Source organism: Cyanistes caeruleus, chromosome 21 (genome assembly GCF_971803275.1).
Source record: "Cyanistes caeruleus chromosome 21, bCyaCae1.hap1.1, whole genome shotgun sequence".
Classification (NCBI taxonomy): Eukaryota; Metazoa; Chordata; class Aves; order Passeriformes; family Paridae; genus Cyanistes; species Cyanistes caeruleus.
In genome coordinates this window covers 2,496,122-2,513,988 of record NC_141721.1, presented here as the reverse complement: position 1 = coordinate 2,513,988, position 17,867 = coordinate 2,496,122, and the positions used below count along the sequence as shown (strand labels likewise).

Genomic DNA, 17,867 nt, shown 5'->3' with positions numbered 1-17,867 from the left:
AATATGGGATTCTGAGATGAATAAATTGTAGTGTCCTTCCAAGAGAAAGATCAAATTGCAGTGGTCACACTGGTCTGGGCAAGTCACAATCATTTTCTCCTTTTCATTCCCAATGAACAGCCACATATCCTTCGTGCCAGGTTGTTGCACCAGCTTTGCAAGGTGCCAAGCCCTTGGTGTTAATTCAGGAAAGCACTTAATCATGGAATTGATGACTCTAAAGTGCCTAAAATAAGCATGTGCTTAAGTGCCTTGTTGGAGTGGGGCCAGTGCAGATGTGCCCTTGCCAAGCAGAGATTTGTGAGCCACTTCTGGACTCGTTTCTCTGTAAAACAGAGATGAAAACACTGCTCGTAGTTTTCTTCCTAGGTTTTGTTTGCACAAGGATTTTGGGATAGATGCAGGGACTGAGTTTTATCAGTAGGGTTTATGTGTGAGCTAAACAGCAAAACTGTTCATAGCATTACTACTGAAGTATTTGTGATGTGTTGCATGTGCTGCATTTAAGGGCTTAACATTTCTCTATTATCTTGATTTATTTTACTCTAAATGTAAAAAGAGTAATCCTGTAATTTAGTTAAAATATCACACTGTAAAATACACACTCACATGGGTCACAAAACATAGATGCAAATGGATATGTATTATTTATAAAGCAGCTTTGATATCTTAATATACTAAAAAAAAAAAAAAACATTTAGTCATAGTTCAGCATTTTGCACACTTTTGAACTAGCATATATCATCATCCATGAAAAATTCATTATTTGGGTCTTAACCATTTTAATTTTATATGCACATTCCACCTGAAAGGCAGTGTGTCCTCTGCTCTTGTATTTTTGGTTTTTTTTTTTACCTATTCTATCCCTCCACCCCATTTTATACAATGAAAAGTAGACATTTAGGGTTAGGCTATGCCAAAATCCCACAGTGCCCTCCAACAATGCTCTCCCTGATAACAAATGAGTGTCAGGACTGTGTGACTAAAGAGAGACCTCTCAGTATTCTGGTGTCCCACCCAAATCCTTCTGGATTTGCTGAATCCAGGACAGCCAGTTACAGTCAGAGTTCATACCACACACCAATAAAATCCATGTGATTGCCTTTATCCAATCCTCTAATGTGGACAGACAAAAGCCAGGTATAAATCAGCTTAAAACATGTCAATTTCTGCCAAAATCCAAATGAATCAGGAACATGGTGCGAATGCTCCATTTTGGGTGTTCTCAGTGGGTTCACAGGACAGATGTGAACTCTAAATTGAGATAATTTTGCAGAAGTTATTCTGTCAAGAGCCTCATTCCTACATGACAGAAGGTCTTAGGTTAATGCTTTGGGGGTTTTGGAAGGAACAAAGGGTGAACTTGAAGTCTTTCAGATGAGGACAATCCTGGCCTCTGTAAGGTTAAAACTCTTTGTTCTAGTGAAGTTGTTGTTCAGTTCCAGGTTTAAATACAAGTTTAATGATGGTGAAAGGACCTAGGGAGGAGACAGGGCTGGTGTCAGTAGGATGATGGTGGTGTTTACTGGTTTTCCTCACTGTTTCATAATTTCTGTAAAATAGGAAGGATGAAAGAACCTCAGCTTCTGTGGCCCATTTCTCTCAGGTCTCTGCTACAAGAGCCAACAATGAGCAGTGAGCCCTTGGTTTATTTTCTGTTTACTTGGAACTCCTTCCAACCTCCACTTCACCCTCTCAGTAACATTTAAGCAGAATTAATTTATTCTGTCCTGGTTTTGCCCATCCCCAGATCTGAGCTCAGCTGACTGTGAGGGGCTGGTGCTTTCAAGTAATATGAGTTCACTGGTCTGAAGTTTCTCTGGGAATGAAAAATCTGTTTGATTAAAGAAGCACTGACTTCAGAAAGCCTATCGGCCTGCACAGCTCTGCAAGGCAGGGCTACAGAATGTCTAATTATTTAGAACTGTTCTCTGGAGGCTTTGGCTTGCAGAAAATTAGTCTTCCTGTTCTTGGTCTGATGTTTATTAAAGGTCTCTTTCCTTTTTCTCTCCTTTGCAGTTTTTATCTGTAGCTTCATGGTCGCAGCGCCGATCTTTGGTTACCTTGGTGACCGGTTCAACAGAAAGATCATTCTCAGCTGCGGGATCTTCTTTTGGTCAGCTGTCACTTTTTCAAGCTCCTTCATCACTGAACAGGTAAGATCTTTGCAGGGTGTCCTGAAAGGATGGACAGTACATTCCTAAATAATTCCCCATTCCAGTGTCCTCGTAAGGGGAACATATCCCTCCTGTGTGTATTTAACATTTAGCATGTTGTATTCTCTGACCTTTTGTGGGAGAAGTGTGCTCTGTGTAACTGTGTTTGCTTAACTGGGAAAGCTGTCACCCTTTGATCGTGCATATTCATAAAAAGTAACAGATGAAGCATATCTAAGCAAGAGTTTCTGTTGACATAAGGGCTTTGTTTTGAGGGAGAGCCTAAAGAAGCTTTAAAAGGGCTTTACAAAAGTCTTGGGAAAATAAATCCATGGCTGCACAGTGGTTCTCTTGTCTTCTGATATGTAACTGAAGCCATTGGATTTTGTTGGGAAGTCTGCTTATGGTATGTGGAATAACAAAGTGCATCCAGCAGTGGTTTTACAGATGCACTTTGGTTTCTGTCCACCAGGGCAGAGAAGGTGGATGATAACAGGGAGATCAGTTTCACCTCCTTTAGCACTTGTCAATGGATTTGTCTGGGGAAGCTGGTGATGGAGTTGTCAGGCTCACTTAATTTTGTCAAGCTCTGTGTCCCTCTTCTGCACCCAGGACAGCTGCAGTGCCCCATTCTGAGGACTCCTCACTTCATTATTTTCTTGTCTGTCAGAGGCATTTGGAGGAAACAACAATCTGGCAGTTTCTGGGGGGAAATATCCTCTTGTTTAAGTCATATTATAGCGGAGATTTAATTGCTGCAGGTGGCAACATTCCTGGAGAGACAAATCACAGCTCCTGGCATCATCAGGCTGATTTCCCCAGGGGAGGCAGGGACATTCCTCATTCTCTCTGTCCAGCTGCGTTCCAGAGATTGCAGCACTGTGGTCACACCTAAAGAATGACAACCAGGGACTAAGCCTCTCCACCCTTCTCCATCCTGCCCACCCACGTGCTCTTCAGTTTTTAAAAAAAGACAGTTTCCACTTAAAGCAGGCAGTGGCACTCGTGTCTGTCTGGCTTTCACCAGGATTGGTTGTTGCTGCATTTCTAAAGCAAAATGCATATGGCCAAATGTGGAAACCTTTGAATCAGTAAATTGTTCTGTGTAACACTAAATAGGTAAATAATAGGCTCTCACAATGAAAATGAAAATCAGGACAAAATCTAGGGGTAGTTCCAGTGCATACAGGAGGTGATAGAAAATAGCACTGCATAAATTGCACACATAGAAAATAGAAACAGGACAACTCATGCTTAAAAGTTTGCTTACTGTTCATGAGATCTTTAATTTTTGGAACAAATCATAAAAAGAAACCAATTAAATGCTGTAAAAGGAGTGATACTATAAATACACCTGTTTCCATGGATAAAAATAGATAATGATAAATTTAACTAAAGAAAATAATCAGAAGTAGGAAGACTGAGATAATATTGATAAGCTAACTTTTTAATGTTGTTTGATAATTTATATGTGTACAGAATTTCTCTATAGAAAGATAAGACATGAGGCCTCCTCTGCTTTGGTACTTGCACATTTCTGCTCTGTAACACTGTTTAGCACTTCCTAAAATAAAAGTTCCATTAAGAAATCATTAACAAACTTGCTAAATAATCTAAAATTAGGTAAAGTTGGTACATATTTAGACATAATCTCTAGATTAACTCCATTTATAGAAGCTTCAATAAATAATGTAACAAAGGCTTCTGCTCCACCAGGCTGGGAGACCAAGAGTATCTAATGAGCAGCCAGGGCAGGTTGTGGTGACATTCTGAATTCTCCCATTCATGGTAAATATTTATGTTCAGATTTTGATATAGTTAACATAATAAAACCTTTTTGCTCCCACTGCAATTTACCTCTGGATAGGTATTTCTCCTAGTGTTGTTTTCTTTTCCTTTTATTTTGATTTATTTCTGGAAGAGGAAGCAAATAGTCCATGGTGGAGTTCCAGTTAGTCTGCAGTGCTTGCTCAAGTCCTGTCTTTCAGGCTTGCCAGATGTATTTTTATTTCCAAAGCTTGTCTTTCAAGGAGTTTCTAAAAGAGAAGCAACAAATTGTATGAAGTATGGAACAAATGGTTAGCTGGGTTAATTTTAAAAAGCATAAACATAATCCAGCCACCCCCTACACATGATGATTCACTACAGGAAAAAAAAAAACCAAAAACCTTTAGTCTTAAGTGCTCCAGCAGAAGTTGTAATATAAAACATACAGCTCCTGTGCCTGTGGTTCCACTGTGCAAGATAAATACACAGCTTCAAAAACATAAACAAACAAAACTAAAATCCCTAAGCCATCATTTTATATGTAAGGAGTGTTATCTTTGAAGTCACCATGAATTACTGGAATGTTTATATCCTACTGTTCCGGCCTATTATTTTTGAGCAGAAGTCTCTTGCAGAAAAAAGGCAAAAGGGATTCTCCCAGCCACTTTGGGATGTCAGCTGCCTGTGCATTCAGTCCCTTCCCTCCTAGACAATTCCTGGCAGGCCCTGTGGCTGTCACAGAAGTGCTGCTGGAGCTGGAGAGGTTCATGGCCAAAGCCCTTGGTGGGCTCTGCTGTGTTTTGGCAGCTCTGGCGTGGCCCAGGAGCCCTGCAGACGAGCACATGCTGTTGACATTTGGATTTCTGCACACTTGCCCTTTGCTGGACTGCTCAGGAGAAATATTAGCTACTGTGGGCTCTCTTATCAGAAGGAGGTCAGGTGGGTGCTGGAGCTCTCTCCCAGCAAGCCCCTTTTAGAATTATTGGATTGTTAAGTTTGGAAAAGACCTCTGAGATTATCGAGTCCAGCCATTAACCCAGCATCAGCACCATGTGGAAATTGAAAGCACCATTTCTCTGACCCCAAGAAGGCACCTGCTGTTCCTTCCAACTGCTGTTCCCAGTGCTCTTGTAAGTTTTACTATCTCACATCTTTTCATATGGATTATATGAGGTGTACTGTTAAATGTAAAAATGCACTATTGCTTTATTCCTTTAATAATGGAGCACTGACTGAGCTGGTCCTAAGATATTCTGGGCATCTGTCAAGTCTGCTATCATCTTCAGCACTTCTGGTTCCAAATACTGTATAGGAAATTGTTTTTTTCTCTAAGAACATGTTCTCTTGCACAGACAAATTGCATGATTTGAACTCTTGAATCTTGGGTCCTCACTGTTCTCTCAGATTTTGCTAACCAAGGATGGAAGCATTGGAAAAAGATTTATATAAATGAAATAGTTGTAGAATGCAGAATTACTGTCATGTGTTTGTCTCCTGATTGTTTTACGTTCCTACCTTGTCCCTTTGTACCTGTCACTCTTCCAAGGGAAACTATAAATGAAAACCAGATTAAGGTGTTCTCAGAGCATCAGACCTAAAAAACCCAATCTATGAGAGGAGGCAGATTTTCAAAGGTGTTATCAGAAATTGAAGTCTATTTTCTGCTCAGTGTTGGGGTTTTTCCATCCAGTATCTGTGTCCGTGTATCAGTGAAGCATTTGGGCAGAGTTATTGAAAACACAGCTGGTGATGGCTGCCAGGAGAGAGACACAGCACAGTTCCAAAGCTTACTCAGAAAGCTTATTCCTGTGATGAGAAAAATGAACTTCAAGTAACTATCCTAAGCTATATCTCTACCACACATTGCATTTCCCATCTGCAGAGTGTCTGGAACAGGAATGGTTTTGTTCTCCCTTCTGGGACCAGAGAGCAATCAAGATGCATCCCCCACATCCCTCCTTCCCCAGGTGGGGTCACTCTGGCACCATGTCCTATTCAAATTTCTCAAATTACCCCAGCTGTGTGTCCATAAATGTGCCTCCTGCACTCTGCCATTTCCTTTTAGGTCATTAATGGGTCTGAAATCACACAATACCTGAATCAGACGCTGTGGATGCTGAAAAAGAGATGTTTCCATTGCTTAGCATCAGAACTCACCTGCATTCCCGTGTGCTGCTGCAGAGGCTGCGATCCCAGTTCAGTGGAATGAGGGCAGTTACTCACACTGAAATGTCAGACTTGCCCCTCAGAGCTCAGGCATTTTCTAGAGCAGGTGGACAGAGGTTTGTGCTGGGAGATCATCCAGAAACAGTCTCAAAGCTCAGTGCTCATTTGCACAGGGTCTCAGCGAGTAATTGGCTGTCCTGTTTCAGAGTGCTGTTTGTTATCTGGGTTACTGGAAGATGCTGAAACCCTTATCACAGGGTCTGTGATTGTGGTTCTGATTCAGTTCCTCCTTTGGAAGTCTGTGGGAACCTTTCTTTGTCTGTGGCAATTGAGTCAGACCCTACATCAACACACATTTGGTGCTGTTTAATTGCATCACGGAAATCCTTAGAGACAACAGCATGGTACATGACAGATTTTTGCAGGCCAAAGACTTTTACAGGTTTGTCCCATTTTTTTGCAGAAACCTGAATTTATAGTCTCTGGGTTGAAGAGTAGGAAAGTTGATCTGCTGTGTCATTTAATGGGTGCTGTGGAAGCAGTGCCTGCCTGTAATATTCCACTTGTCCTGCTTTTGTTGTGCCTGAGCAGCAAATCTCACCTGGGCCAGTTATTTGCTGAGGAGGCAGAGGGTAGAAGGCGTGTTTGTTTTATTTCCAGGCTGTGTGTGTCTTGGAAACATTCCTTCTTCTTGTGTTGTCTATTAGAATGTATATTCTGCTTGTCATGCTGCAGCAGAGGCCTAAACCCAAGGCATGCTGATGGAACACAAATTATGTCTTATTTCTTAACTCTGTGCATGTAGAAGTCTCTATAATGCTTTAGCATTGCATTTTATAAATAATTATGTCAGTATCTTAAGCTCAGCCTTGTTCAAAACATTGAAGGAATGGAAAAAAGGGAAAATGCTCCTTAAATAGACTGGAATTTAATCAGCTGGTGTGGAAAAAGGAAAAAAAAGGTAGTAGTGCTGCATGTAAGTTTCCAAACAAATGTTAAAATATAAAGGAATTGTAAAATTTCCCATCAGCTTAACAGGATCCTTGCAGCACTGTTGTGGCCTGAGGGACACAAATCATCCCTGATGTGGGGTCCTTGGGTGTGTGCTGGGCTTCTGTAGAGGGATTCTGGCTTGGTCAAACAAGTTCAGAGGGCAAAGCAAGTCACTGCTGCAGTGCCTGGGTGGTCCTGTTATTTTGGAATTAACTTCCCAACCAGCTGTGTATAGAGGGTACAGAGAGAGTGGGTGGTGTAGAACCTGTGCCTTCAGGATCCATTGGATGGTCAGATATGGGTCTGGAGAAATGTTACCATTTTTGAAGGCTGTAAACTGATGTGTGTTTAGCATGGATATACAGAGACAGTTTATGGATGGTGTTCTTGAAGTCTGTGCCTTGGGAGGAAGCCTTAGCAGAGCTTGGTTAATGCCTCACAAAGAAAACAATCCATTCATCCCAGGTTTAGGCTCATTAGGAGGCCTGGAAACAAATCTAAACTTTCTATTAGCTGGGTGGTTCTTGAAGGTTGTGCATATTGTCCTGAAAAACAGGATGCAAGAGAGGGAGAATGTGTTATTCAGGCTCTGGCCTCTGTTCAGATGCAAAAGTATGGATTTGAGCCTTTCTTTGGTTGGGCTCCTGGTTGCCTGCTGGTGTAAATTCATCAGTCACTCCTTGGGAAGTGTCAGCGCTTCCTCAGTGGCCACACAGCCTTCAGCCTCCTGGGTTGTGCATAAAGACTGGGAAAAGGACCATTGTGTTCTAAGTCATGTGCAAATAGTGGGAAGAAGGGAAATGTCTTACAGCACCAGGTGTTAAATTAGTCTTTTGAAGTGTTGACATTTCTTTTAAATGTATGAAGTTCCCAGGCTACACAAAACACTGCATTTGCAATTCAGATAAGTTGAATTAGAGTACTAATCTCAACCCTACCTAATAGATTTTGAGCTGGAAATCCCTGGGAGTGGTGCTGATCATCAAGTCTGAAAACATGAATGATGAAGCCTCATGAGAAGATAGTCACAAAACATCCAAATGTGTTTAGTGTAGTTTAATAGGTTGTCATTTTGTCAGATAGACTGGGTTTAAAGAATGAAATTAAGCTACAGCATGACAAAACCTTGTCAATTAATAACACTTCAAAAAGGAACATGACAACTGTTCAAGAAAGATCACGAATAAGAAGCAACTCCTAAGTAGAAGGAATTGGTGGATGCTCCACTTTCTCTCTGGAAATCTGATGTTCAAAGTGAGGCATCTCTCAGATATGAGCCAAACATAGTGCAGGGTCAGCCTTCTGCACAGTTCTTGGAAGCCTCTGGATCTTGATTGAGTCAGCAAGCCAGGGAAGCGTGAAAACAGAAAGCAGGAACAAAAATCAGAGTTTGGAATGATTTAAATGGTTCTTTAGGAAAGTTGCCTGCGAGAGCTGACCTGCTGATGTACTTGACTTTTTAGCATATGCAAAGCAAAATACGCCAAGAATCAGCAGAACCAACAGTATGGGAAAAGTTGCAAGGACTGTAACTTTGTGCTAATTTCATTTAAACCTTGAGGGTTAAAATGTGTCCTTCATGCACTCTCAAAACTTTTTTCTACATTTGAAAAGTGAAGGCAAAGTGTTCACAACTGGATGTCTCAGCTAAAGCTTTTTTCAAAGGGTGCTGAGAAATCACAGTTTCTGCAGTGTTATCAGGGGTAGGGACATGGGGTTGTGCTCTCCAAGAATCTCCAGTCCAACCTGATGGATTTGACTAAATTTTTGCTTAAGAAGTGATCCAAATCAAAGACTTTGGGCCAAGACAGACCATGTAAAGGGGCTGGATCTCACACATTTCTGTAGACATCACTGGAGGTGGAGATGTTGTTAGTGCTAGGTGCCAATGCCTGTAAATGTTTGTTCTTTAAAACCTGGCATCTCTTTGTTGCTTGGATTTAGGCTTTGCTTGTGGCTCATCTGTGGCTGGGACACAGCAGCCTGTGAATATCCTTTGGTTCAGTGAACGCCACCCCATATTCCAGCTGCATTTGGGAACCTGGGTGTGTCAAGAACCTTGCAGTGTTTCCACAGTTGCAAAAATACGTTGTATTTCTTCCAATCCCTATTTTAGTGATTGTGGCTGTGTTTGCACGTCTCAGGAAGGAAGCTGTGATAGTGCCTAATGCCAGAGATATTTGAGGCAAGTGCTGGTAAGTGTGTCCCACCTGACAGAGCTGGAACAAAAAGCAACCATTTGCTTCCGACCCAGAACTATCAATGTTCTTAGGGGAACAGTTTTGGAAGATCCATTCTGGTGTAACGGTTTTGTAACAGGGATAAATGACCACTGTTTCAGCCATGTGAAGGGCCATGGACTCCTCTGGGCCTTACACCAGAGCCAAAGATTAAAAGAAGTGTTTTAACTCTGTCTTCTAGCAGGCACTGGGAACATGGGGCTCTTTATGATCCTGGTGATTTATTTGAACATCAGCCTTTTTCTTTAAAGTCTGTTTTACAGCAAGGATGCATCTGCTGGGTGGGGTTTGGTGAGTGAGCAACCTGGTACCTTCCTCCCTATTGAATCCCAGCTCCCTGTCATTAATCCAATATTAATGACCAAGAAACTAAACTGAGGAGAATGTAAATCCCACCATTTGCATGTTGTAGTATTTTTAGCATGGGCAGGTCAATCAAATGAAAAGCCCTTCAGTTAGGGAGCTGAAATGCTGCTTTGTCTTAACTCAGTTTATTGTCAGGGCCTGGTGGTGCTGCTTCATCTCCCAGCATCTTGTAATTACACTTCCTAATGGGATGGAGAATGGGAAATGGGCCTGCTCTTTTTTTCCTTTTGTGCTGCCCAAAAATGACTGAAAAGTAACAGAGGATTCCCTCAGGACTGCCACAGCTTTGGAGGGAGGAGAATGATGGAAACCTGGATTTCAGACACTGCAGTTTTAGTGTTGAAAGGGAATTTCACGTTCAACATTTGCAAACAGCTCAGAAAACCTTGTCACAGATTTTTGTCCCTGTGAAGCACAAAGCAGTTTTGTGGAAGAAGTGCTGTGGGAGTCTTGCTACTTCCAGGGTAGTTTGGGTTTGTTTTTTATCTCCAGAGCACTTAATTAGGTGTTTCACTTTAGAGCCTCCCTGTAGGTATGCAGTTGTTAAATACTTTAGTTGCTGAGTGAAGGGTGTGATGAGTGAAAAAAGGAGTATCTTACAGTCTTTATTGGTTATTTTTATATACTAAATAATAATATCAATCTCATAAAACAAGGATGCTTTAATCAGCCAGAATCTTAAGTGCATTCCCAAATAAAACTTTCCACATTCAATTAGGTGTGCCTGAACAGGCTACCTGGGAGAACTAAAGCCATTAACAAATAGTAGAGACAATCAAAGGAGAGGTGAGTGGACTTTGCTTCATCTCCCTTGCTCATTTTTATATTTAAATATGTATTTTGATCTCTTTCTGCTTGCTGTAGTCTCTTTTCTCCTTGCAGGGCTCTGAGTAGTGGCTGAATTTTCCCAAAAGGGAACTGTTCAAAGGTGAGGTGTTTAGAGCTGAGAATCAGTGAGACACTCAATGCATCCAAATGAGCTGAAGTTTGGAAGTGTTTGACAGAGTGTAAATGGATGCTGCAGAGGAATCAGACCCGCTTTAGAAGCCGTTGTATGAGTCCATCCTATATGCAAAGGGTTTCAATATTGACCCTTGAGCAAATGATTAATCAAATGCACTGAGGCTTCAGTAGCTCAGTAGCTTGCTGTTAAATCTTGGTGTGGTGTAGTGGTCTCATCTGTAACACAGTTATAACCTCCAGCCAGCATATACAGAATAGGTACATGTGAATAAAACTAATGTGAATATGTGAATAAAACCTGTGAACACTTGAAGGAGGAAGGCCTGGGGCATTTGTACTTGAATTTTAGTGACCTGCTTGGCAGAGTTGAGGGGAGGATCTTTGGGTAAGAGAAGCATCCTTTGCCAGACATAAATATTTAAACTCGTATACTTTCTGTGCCAAGCAGGCTTAAGGGAAAAGGAGTGAAGAAAAAACCTGGTTAGTGTGAATGTGGCAGAGACACAGCAAATGTGAGATGGTGTCTTCCATATGGATTTAACTGAATTTAAATACTTCACCTTTGCCAAAGTGGCATCCTCACTCTAGGACTGCTTCTGTCCCTGTACACATATGGGGACATAGTGCTGCTTTGGTGTATATTGATACCTGATGGGAGGTGGAAAGATGGAACCAGACTCTTCTCAAAGGTCCCCAGTGAAAAGAGGAGGCAAGGGGCACAAACTAAAATACTGGGAATAGAAACAATTTCACTTAAACATAAGAAACAAAGGATAGTCCAACACTGCAACAGGCTGTCCAGCATGGCTGTGGCTCCTCCATCTCTGGACATGCTCAAAACTCAGCTGGATATTATCCTGATCAGCCTGTTGTAGCTGATCCTGCTGTGACCATGGGAATGTGGACCACACTATCTCCAAAACTCCTTCCAGTCTCAGGTATTCTGTTCTGTGAGTGCTTGCAAAGGAGAAGAGCAGTTTAAAAATGGTGATGGAAGATGGACTTAGCATCAAGAGTTCAGTTTGAAGGGAGGAAACTTTAGAACTTCAATAGAACCTGGTGGTGATGGAAGTTCCAGGAAATGTTGTGTACAGTATGATTTACAAAGCAGTTGTGATGATAGAGGTGGGGAGTGAGAAGTAGGCATGGGCAGGTGCCAATGCACACAATGAGGGAAGAAAAGAGGAATCTAAACACAATCACTTCCCTGAAGTGGGACAAATGGCAGAAGAAGCAGCAGCTGCAGTGCATCTGCCCTGCCTTGAGGGACTCAGGGCTGATAAGGGGAGAACTCTTGGTGGAGGTGAGAAGGGTGGTTCATAATTATATTTATCTGACAGGTAACTAGCATGAACTCCTAAGTGCACTTGTATCTCTACAGCAAACAGATAAACACTGATAACTCTCAGCATTGCCTCAGAGGTGATAACCTATCAGTCTGTCTTCAACCAGTCTCCACCTGAGCATGTGCCCTGCTGGTCCCTTTGTACCACCCAGAGACTGAGCATAAACCACTCCCTTTGGCTGTAGGAAATCCTGAAACCAGTGCTTAGCCAACCTCTGAACAGGGGAGAAAAGTACTGATCAACAAAACATCTCAGTGCACAGCTTCGTCCCCTTGCTGGTTTGCATTTTGGTCTCTTGGCTGGCAGTTCTCATGAGGGATTAGGTAAGATTACTTGTCAATAAAGATCAGGATATTCATTTGTTCCTGCTCAAAGATCTTCCAGATGGTAAGACATCAAATGGCCAAAATTTAAAATGAATATTCAGTTAGTTAAAAATCTGGGCTGGACTTGACAGGAAGACATGTTCTTCAGGATTGGCATGGAACAGTTCACCAGTACTATGTAGCCCCTCTCTGGCACTTTACAATATTTATTCTGCTTTTATTAGAGAAGAGTTAGAACAATTGATGTTTGAGAAGATGAGGCACGTAACTTTGAGTTTCATATCTAGATTTGACTAACATTCCCATCAAGTATTTGGGCCAGGACTTGGAAGCTAGGTGCCTTGGTTATATATATATACAAAATTAATAAATCTTTAGGGGTGCACAGTGTTGGAAAATGTATTTAGGCTTATCTGTTCTGCTGTGGTGTTTGTCATCCATCCAGGCACAGAATGGAATTTGAAACATCAACCTCATTGTTTAATGTCAGCTTGTCTCTCATGCTATGTCAGTGTCCTTGTTTGACTTGAAAACTTTCAGATTCTTCAAGGTGAGCCCTCATTCCTGGGAGGGCTGAGAGAATTGGAGCATTTAGTGTTTGAACAAATAGGTAATGTCATTCCAGTGCTCAGCTCTTCAGTGACTCCCAGCTAAGGAGCTGGAATTTGAGCTGTGACTGTACAGGAGTCAATGCTCTTAGTCACCACCCCGATACTCAGAGCAGGTTCCTGGTTTGGATTACCTCATAGTTAATGGGGCATCTTTTGGCAAAAGGTTTGGTGTGTCATCATTAACCATTTAAATCTTGCAAAGTGCTGGGAAAACTTACTGGAGCAGAGGAGGAAATGATGTTTGCCTGGCCAGAAAATGCAGGGTCTGCTCAAGGAGGGCAAATTCCTGTATGTGAGTGCAGCTGTCAAAGGGAACCAGTGTTGTGCAGCCCTTGAATCGATATCTGAGCCCTGTGGGGTTTACCTTGTTCAAGTGGCTCCAGCAGTACCTCAGATGTATCCAAGTGATCACTTGTGATTGCTGTGCTGCCCTGGCTGCCCAGTGCAAGGCTCAGCCAGCTGGAGAAATACAGGAGTGTAACTCAGGGAAATTAGGTCAGTCCCAGTGCTTTCTCCTTCGTTTATTGTCATTTCACCACATAACAATGCCAGCTGCCCCACAGTAGGAATGACTTCATGCACATCTTCTTTCAAGGGATGCAAACCTTGATTCTATGTTCTTTATTTTTTTTTTTTTTTTGCATAATGTTTATATAATAAAGGAAAATATAGCAAAACTCAGCTCAAAGAGGAATTTAATGGTACTGAGTCCTCTTTTACATCAGCTAAATGCATTATCCACAGGAGTTTAACTCAACATCCTCACACAGGGAAGGGTACAGGTGCAGGTGCTGTAGCAGTATAAAAGTTCCTTCTCTTAGACCAGCAACAGCAGTTTTAAATATGATTTGCATTGGTGCTGTGCACACACAGGAATTCATGACTCTGGAGCAATTCTGTCTGTGGGATCTCCTCAGTCCATGTGTCCCTCATCTGAAAGCAGCATGTGTTCAACTTCTTTTGAGACTCTTACAAGCTATTTATTCCACATTCAAATGCAAATGCTTAATAACCAAAGCTTAAGGATCATATGATTCTTTAGACAGTAAATCTGGTGGTTCAGAGTTGTACACATATTTGGCAGATTATAGGTTTACCACTGGCAGATAATCTTTTAAAGAACAGTGGCTTTACTCCTTTTGTTAACTAATTAAAAAAGGAGAAAGAGCTTCAAGCTGTAATTAGACCTCTTAGAACACATATTACTCCCTGAATGGTCTATGCAACTAGGATAAATGTATAATTAGGAGGTTTCACCAATTTGCCATTATTAAAGCCAGTCATGTGTCCTAGGCCATCAAACATTTTTGTGTGCAGGAGATTGAGAATAAAGTCAGTATGAAGGTATGAACAGAAACCACATCATACATTTTACCTGTTGGACCTGATGTTTTTAGAGGTCTTTTCCAACCTAAATAATTCAATGGTTCTGTATTATAAATACTTAACTCCAACCGTGAAAGGTTTTTCTCTGTGTAAATTCTGGGAAGATAGTCACATCCACAGCTTCTAGTTTGGTGACAGTGGTGACAGTAATGAGACCAGGTCCCTTGGACCCCTTGATCTGTCACTCTTGTTGTCTATGGCTTGCTGATAGTTTAAGAAATGTAGAAGTTGGTAGGTAGAATTTTCTACTCCTTATTGGCACATCCCCAAGGCATAAGGATTTGTATCCCTTCTGAAAAGGGATAGCCTTCCCTCACTTCTGTTTTGAGGAATTTGGTTTCTTTTGCTTTATGGCTAGAGGGTGCTTTTCTTTCTGTAGATTTAGGAGATGGGAAGAAGAGAGCCCGTCCATTGACCCTTTGCACCTCCCATTCATAGGTATGAATTCTTTCTCAGTGCATTAATTTTTGGTGATGTCATCTCTTGAAGGGAAATTCCCAGGAAGGCTGTGGCAGTTCTGGGTCTCTGCAGCCATCATTCTTTCCGTATGTTGATGGTTTATTGTGTACTGGAATCTTCCCTGGCTTGTGTCTCACCAGCCACACAAGTTGGAGAGAGGGACTGGAAGCCCTTTTGCATCCTGAATTGCTCCTGGAACTCGCAGCAGTCACGTTGTGTGGCTCAGGTGTCCCTTTCCAGTGCCACATCCGTGCTGGGCACAGCGCTGCTCCACGGCTGAGGCATCTCAGAGCTGCACTTTGGGCTGACACACAGGCAGGGAGGGGGATTGAGGCTATGCACTCATTCCAAAAAAACACATTGCCTCTCTCCAAACCAGGAGATGCTGGCAGCTCTCACAGAGGTGCAGAGAGTCTCTGATACGACTGCTTTCTAAAATTAAAAACAAATTAATTGCTTGCCCTAATAGCGCCTTGTTTCAAAAAAAACTTCCGTTTCAAGCATTTCATTTTAGAAAAACACTGTTGATAAGTGTTGAGGTTGCTGCACTTAACCTATGGGGATAGAATTAGTTCAGGTCCTGAAAACCGACTCAGATATTTTCAATTTTCCTGGCAGAAACCAACTTGCACAGATGAACAAATTACAGCACAGTTACCAAGTCATATAGAAAGGAACGAGCTTCTCCAATATATATCAATTTCTGCTTGGGGAACAGTGAAATTCAGTTAAAGTCTGAGCTGCCTGTTCTGCTTTAGAGCACCGACAGAATTGAGCTGTGTCAGCCCTTTATCTCTCATTAAACTCCTGAGAACCTTGAGGTAGGACAAAAAATAAATGGAAAAGCAGTGGGGAGAAAATCCAGTGCAGAGGAAATGGCAGAGCTGTCCTGCTACAACTGTGGAGAACAGAATTTTCCTTGGCATGTGGAATATCTGACTTCACCGTTGTTTGTGCAGGTTGTCATGTCCACCTGCACTTGGAGAGGAAAAGGGATGTTCCTATGGGTGTATGTACACAAAAAATAGCAGTTGTCTGTATTGCATATGGAGTGGTTTCAGGACCAGTTTCTGAGTGGTTCATGGAATGCCTGTGGTCCAAATGAGCAGCACCATAAGAATTTTAGAGTTGTTTCCTTGTTTGTATTTTTTCCTTCTTATATGAAGAACAAAGACAAGGCCTGTCATGGATGGGACCACTTTTTGCCTTGGGGAGCTCCCCAGCTGTCCCTCTTGAGAGACAGCTAAAACATAAATTTGGAGTGACTGATCAGAGATGGAAGATGGGGGGTCCCAACTCATTGTAACAATTTTAATATATGAATTCCAACAGGGTGCATACTAGCCAATGATCCCCAAAAACTGGTAAGAGGAGGAATTAGCTCTTTAATCCTAGATACAGAGCTCCAAAACCAGGCACAGTATAGAACCAACTATAAATAATTCCCTAAATTGTTTTAGATTTTTGTATGTTTAATCTAGTTGTCACAACTTAATGGCTGCATGGTCCATAGTCTTGAATATCTGATCTCAGAAGTGCAATACTGTTCAGGTCTTTATATGGATGATGCTTTTTAAGACTGCTTTTATTCCCAGATGAAGTCAAAATCTCATTACTTAAGTTTGAATGCCACTGCTTTAAAGAACACAGTTTAAATATTAAAGAGTTATTTGGAGTGTGTCAGCATGGCATAAGCCAGGGAGGAGGATCTGGGGAGGAACTGAGAGAGAAGAGTGAATGTGTTACTTGTTACAGATGATTTCATTGTATTGGGCATCTGATTCCATGGTATTGACAAAACTGAGTCACTCTACCACAAAAGGAGTACTTGGTACAGTTTTCCTGCTTTGCACAAGGATTGTAAGAGGAACATTTTAACAATGTTTGGAGGAAATTCCTAGCCAGTGCATTCACTGGGAGCAATAGCAGCTGGTGAGCACAAAACTGTGTCATTTTTCTGTAGGTATTTCAAATTTGAGGAAACATCCAGTGCATTTACAAACTTGTCATTCTTCAGGTGTAAGTAACATTGTTCATGCTCAATCCCAGGCAGGTGACTACTTTGCCTGTCACCCTCTCTGTGATCCACATCTAAACTTCCACAGAAACCACAGCCAGCCTCCAGTTCCCTGCTTTCTAATTCTGCATGACTAAGCCTTTCAGCACGTTATAAATACTGTTGCTCATTCAAAATACATTGGTTACCTGTGCACCAATGACTGCCAGCATATTTCTGCAGTGGAGTGGTTGAGTGTTGGGAAATTGATATAAATTAAATCACTTGAGTCACAGTGCTGCCCTTTCTGCTCACACCCACGTGTGTGAGTTACGTATGTGCAGCTTTTGGGAGATGTGTGAACGTGAGCAGCACTGCACACACCCTGCCAGCCAACAAGGAACTTGCATTCCTGCAGAAAATGGGTATTGCTCTGGAATTCACACTAAAATATGAGGGAGTGAAGGGTATAAAAAAGTGTTTTTGTTTTGTGGCTATTGGAATCCTCAAAATGTTCTTTTCAACCAGGGATTTACAGTGAGGAAAACAATGCAAACACATCAGTGGTAGATTTTTTTGTCTGCTGATGGATATATTTGTGACTGAGGCATGAGGCTTGGAGTCTGCATGGCATTTTCCATCTTTGTGAATGAGACTTGTACTCTAGCTTGGCTTTGCTGTAGGGCACAGAATCATTTCCCTTGACTTTTTCCTATCTGAAGAAGGAGAATTGGTAATTGCTCATTTTTCCCAAAGTACTTTCATGATTAAGGATATATCATAAACATGGAATCACAGACTGGTTTGGGTTGGGAAGGAACTTAAAGCTCATCCCATTTCACCCCCTGCCATGGCAGAGACACCTTCCACTGTTCCAGGTTGCTCCAAGCCCTGTCCAGCCTGGCCTGGGACACTTCCAGGGATGGGGCAGCCACAGCTGCTCTGGGCAACCTGTGCCAGGGCTTCACCACCCTCACAGGGAAGAATTTCTTCCTAATATCTAATTTAAGCCTGCCTTCCTTCAGTTTAAATCCCTGCTGTTCTTCTCACAGATGATTTATGGAATAATGACAGTGAATTGAGGATTTGTAG

At 41.8% G+C, this 17,867-nt stretch overlaps 1 protein-coding gene across 3 annotated transcripts in view; it reads left to right on the top strand.

The window, feature by feature from the left end:
• The window catches only part of SPNS2 (SPNS lysolipid transporter 2, sphingosine-1-phosphate), a 114,164-nt gene that overhangs the window by 53,308 nt on the left and 42,989 nt on the right, over window positions 1-17,867 (top strand). For all 3 annotated transcript variants that reach the window (XM_086858934.1, XM_086858933.1, XM_086858932.1), the window contains exon 3: window positions 2,020-2,156. In XM_086858934.1, coding sequence (XP_086715060.1) covers window positions 2,020-2,156 — 137 coding nt within the window. The remainder of the gene's footprint in view (window positions 1-2,019; window positions 2,157-17,867) is intronic.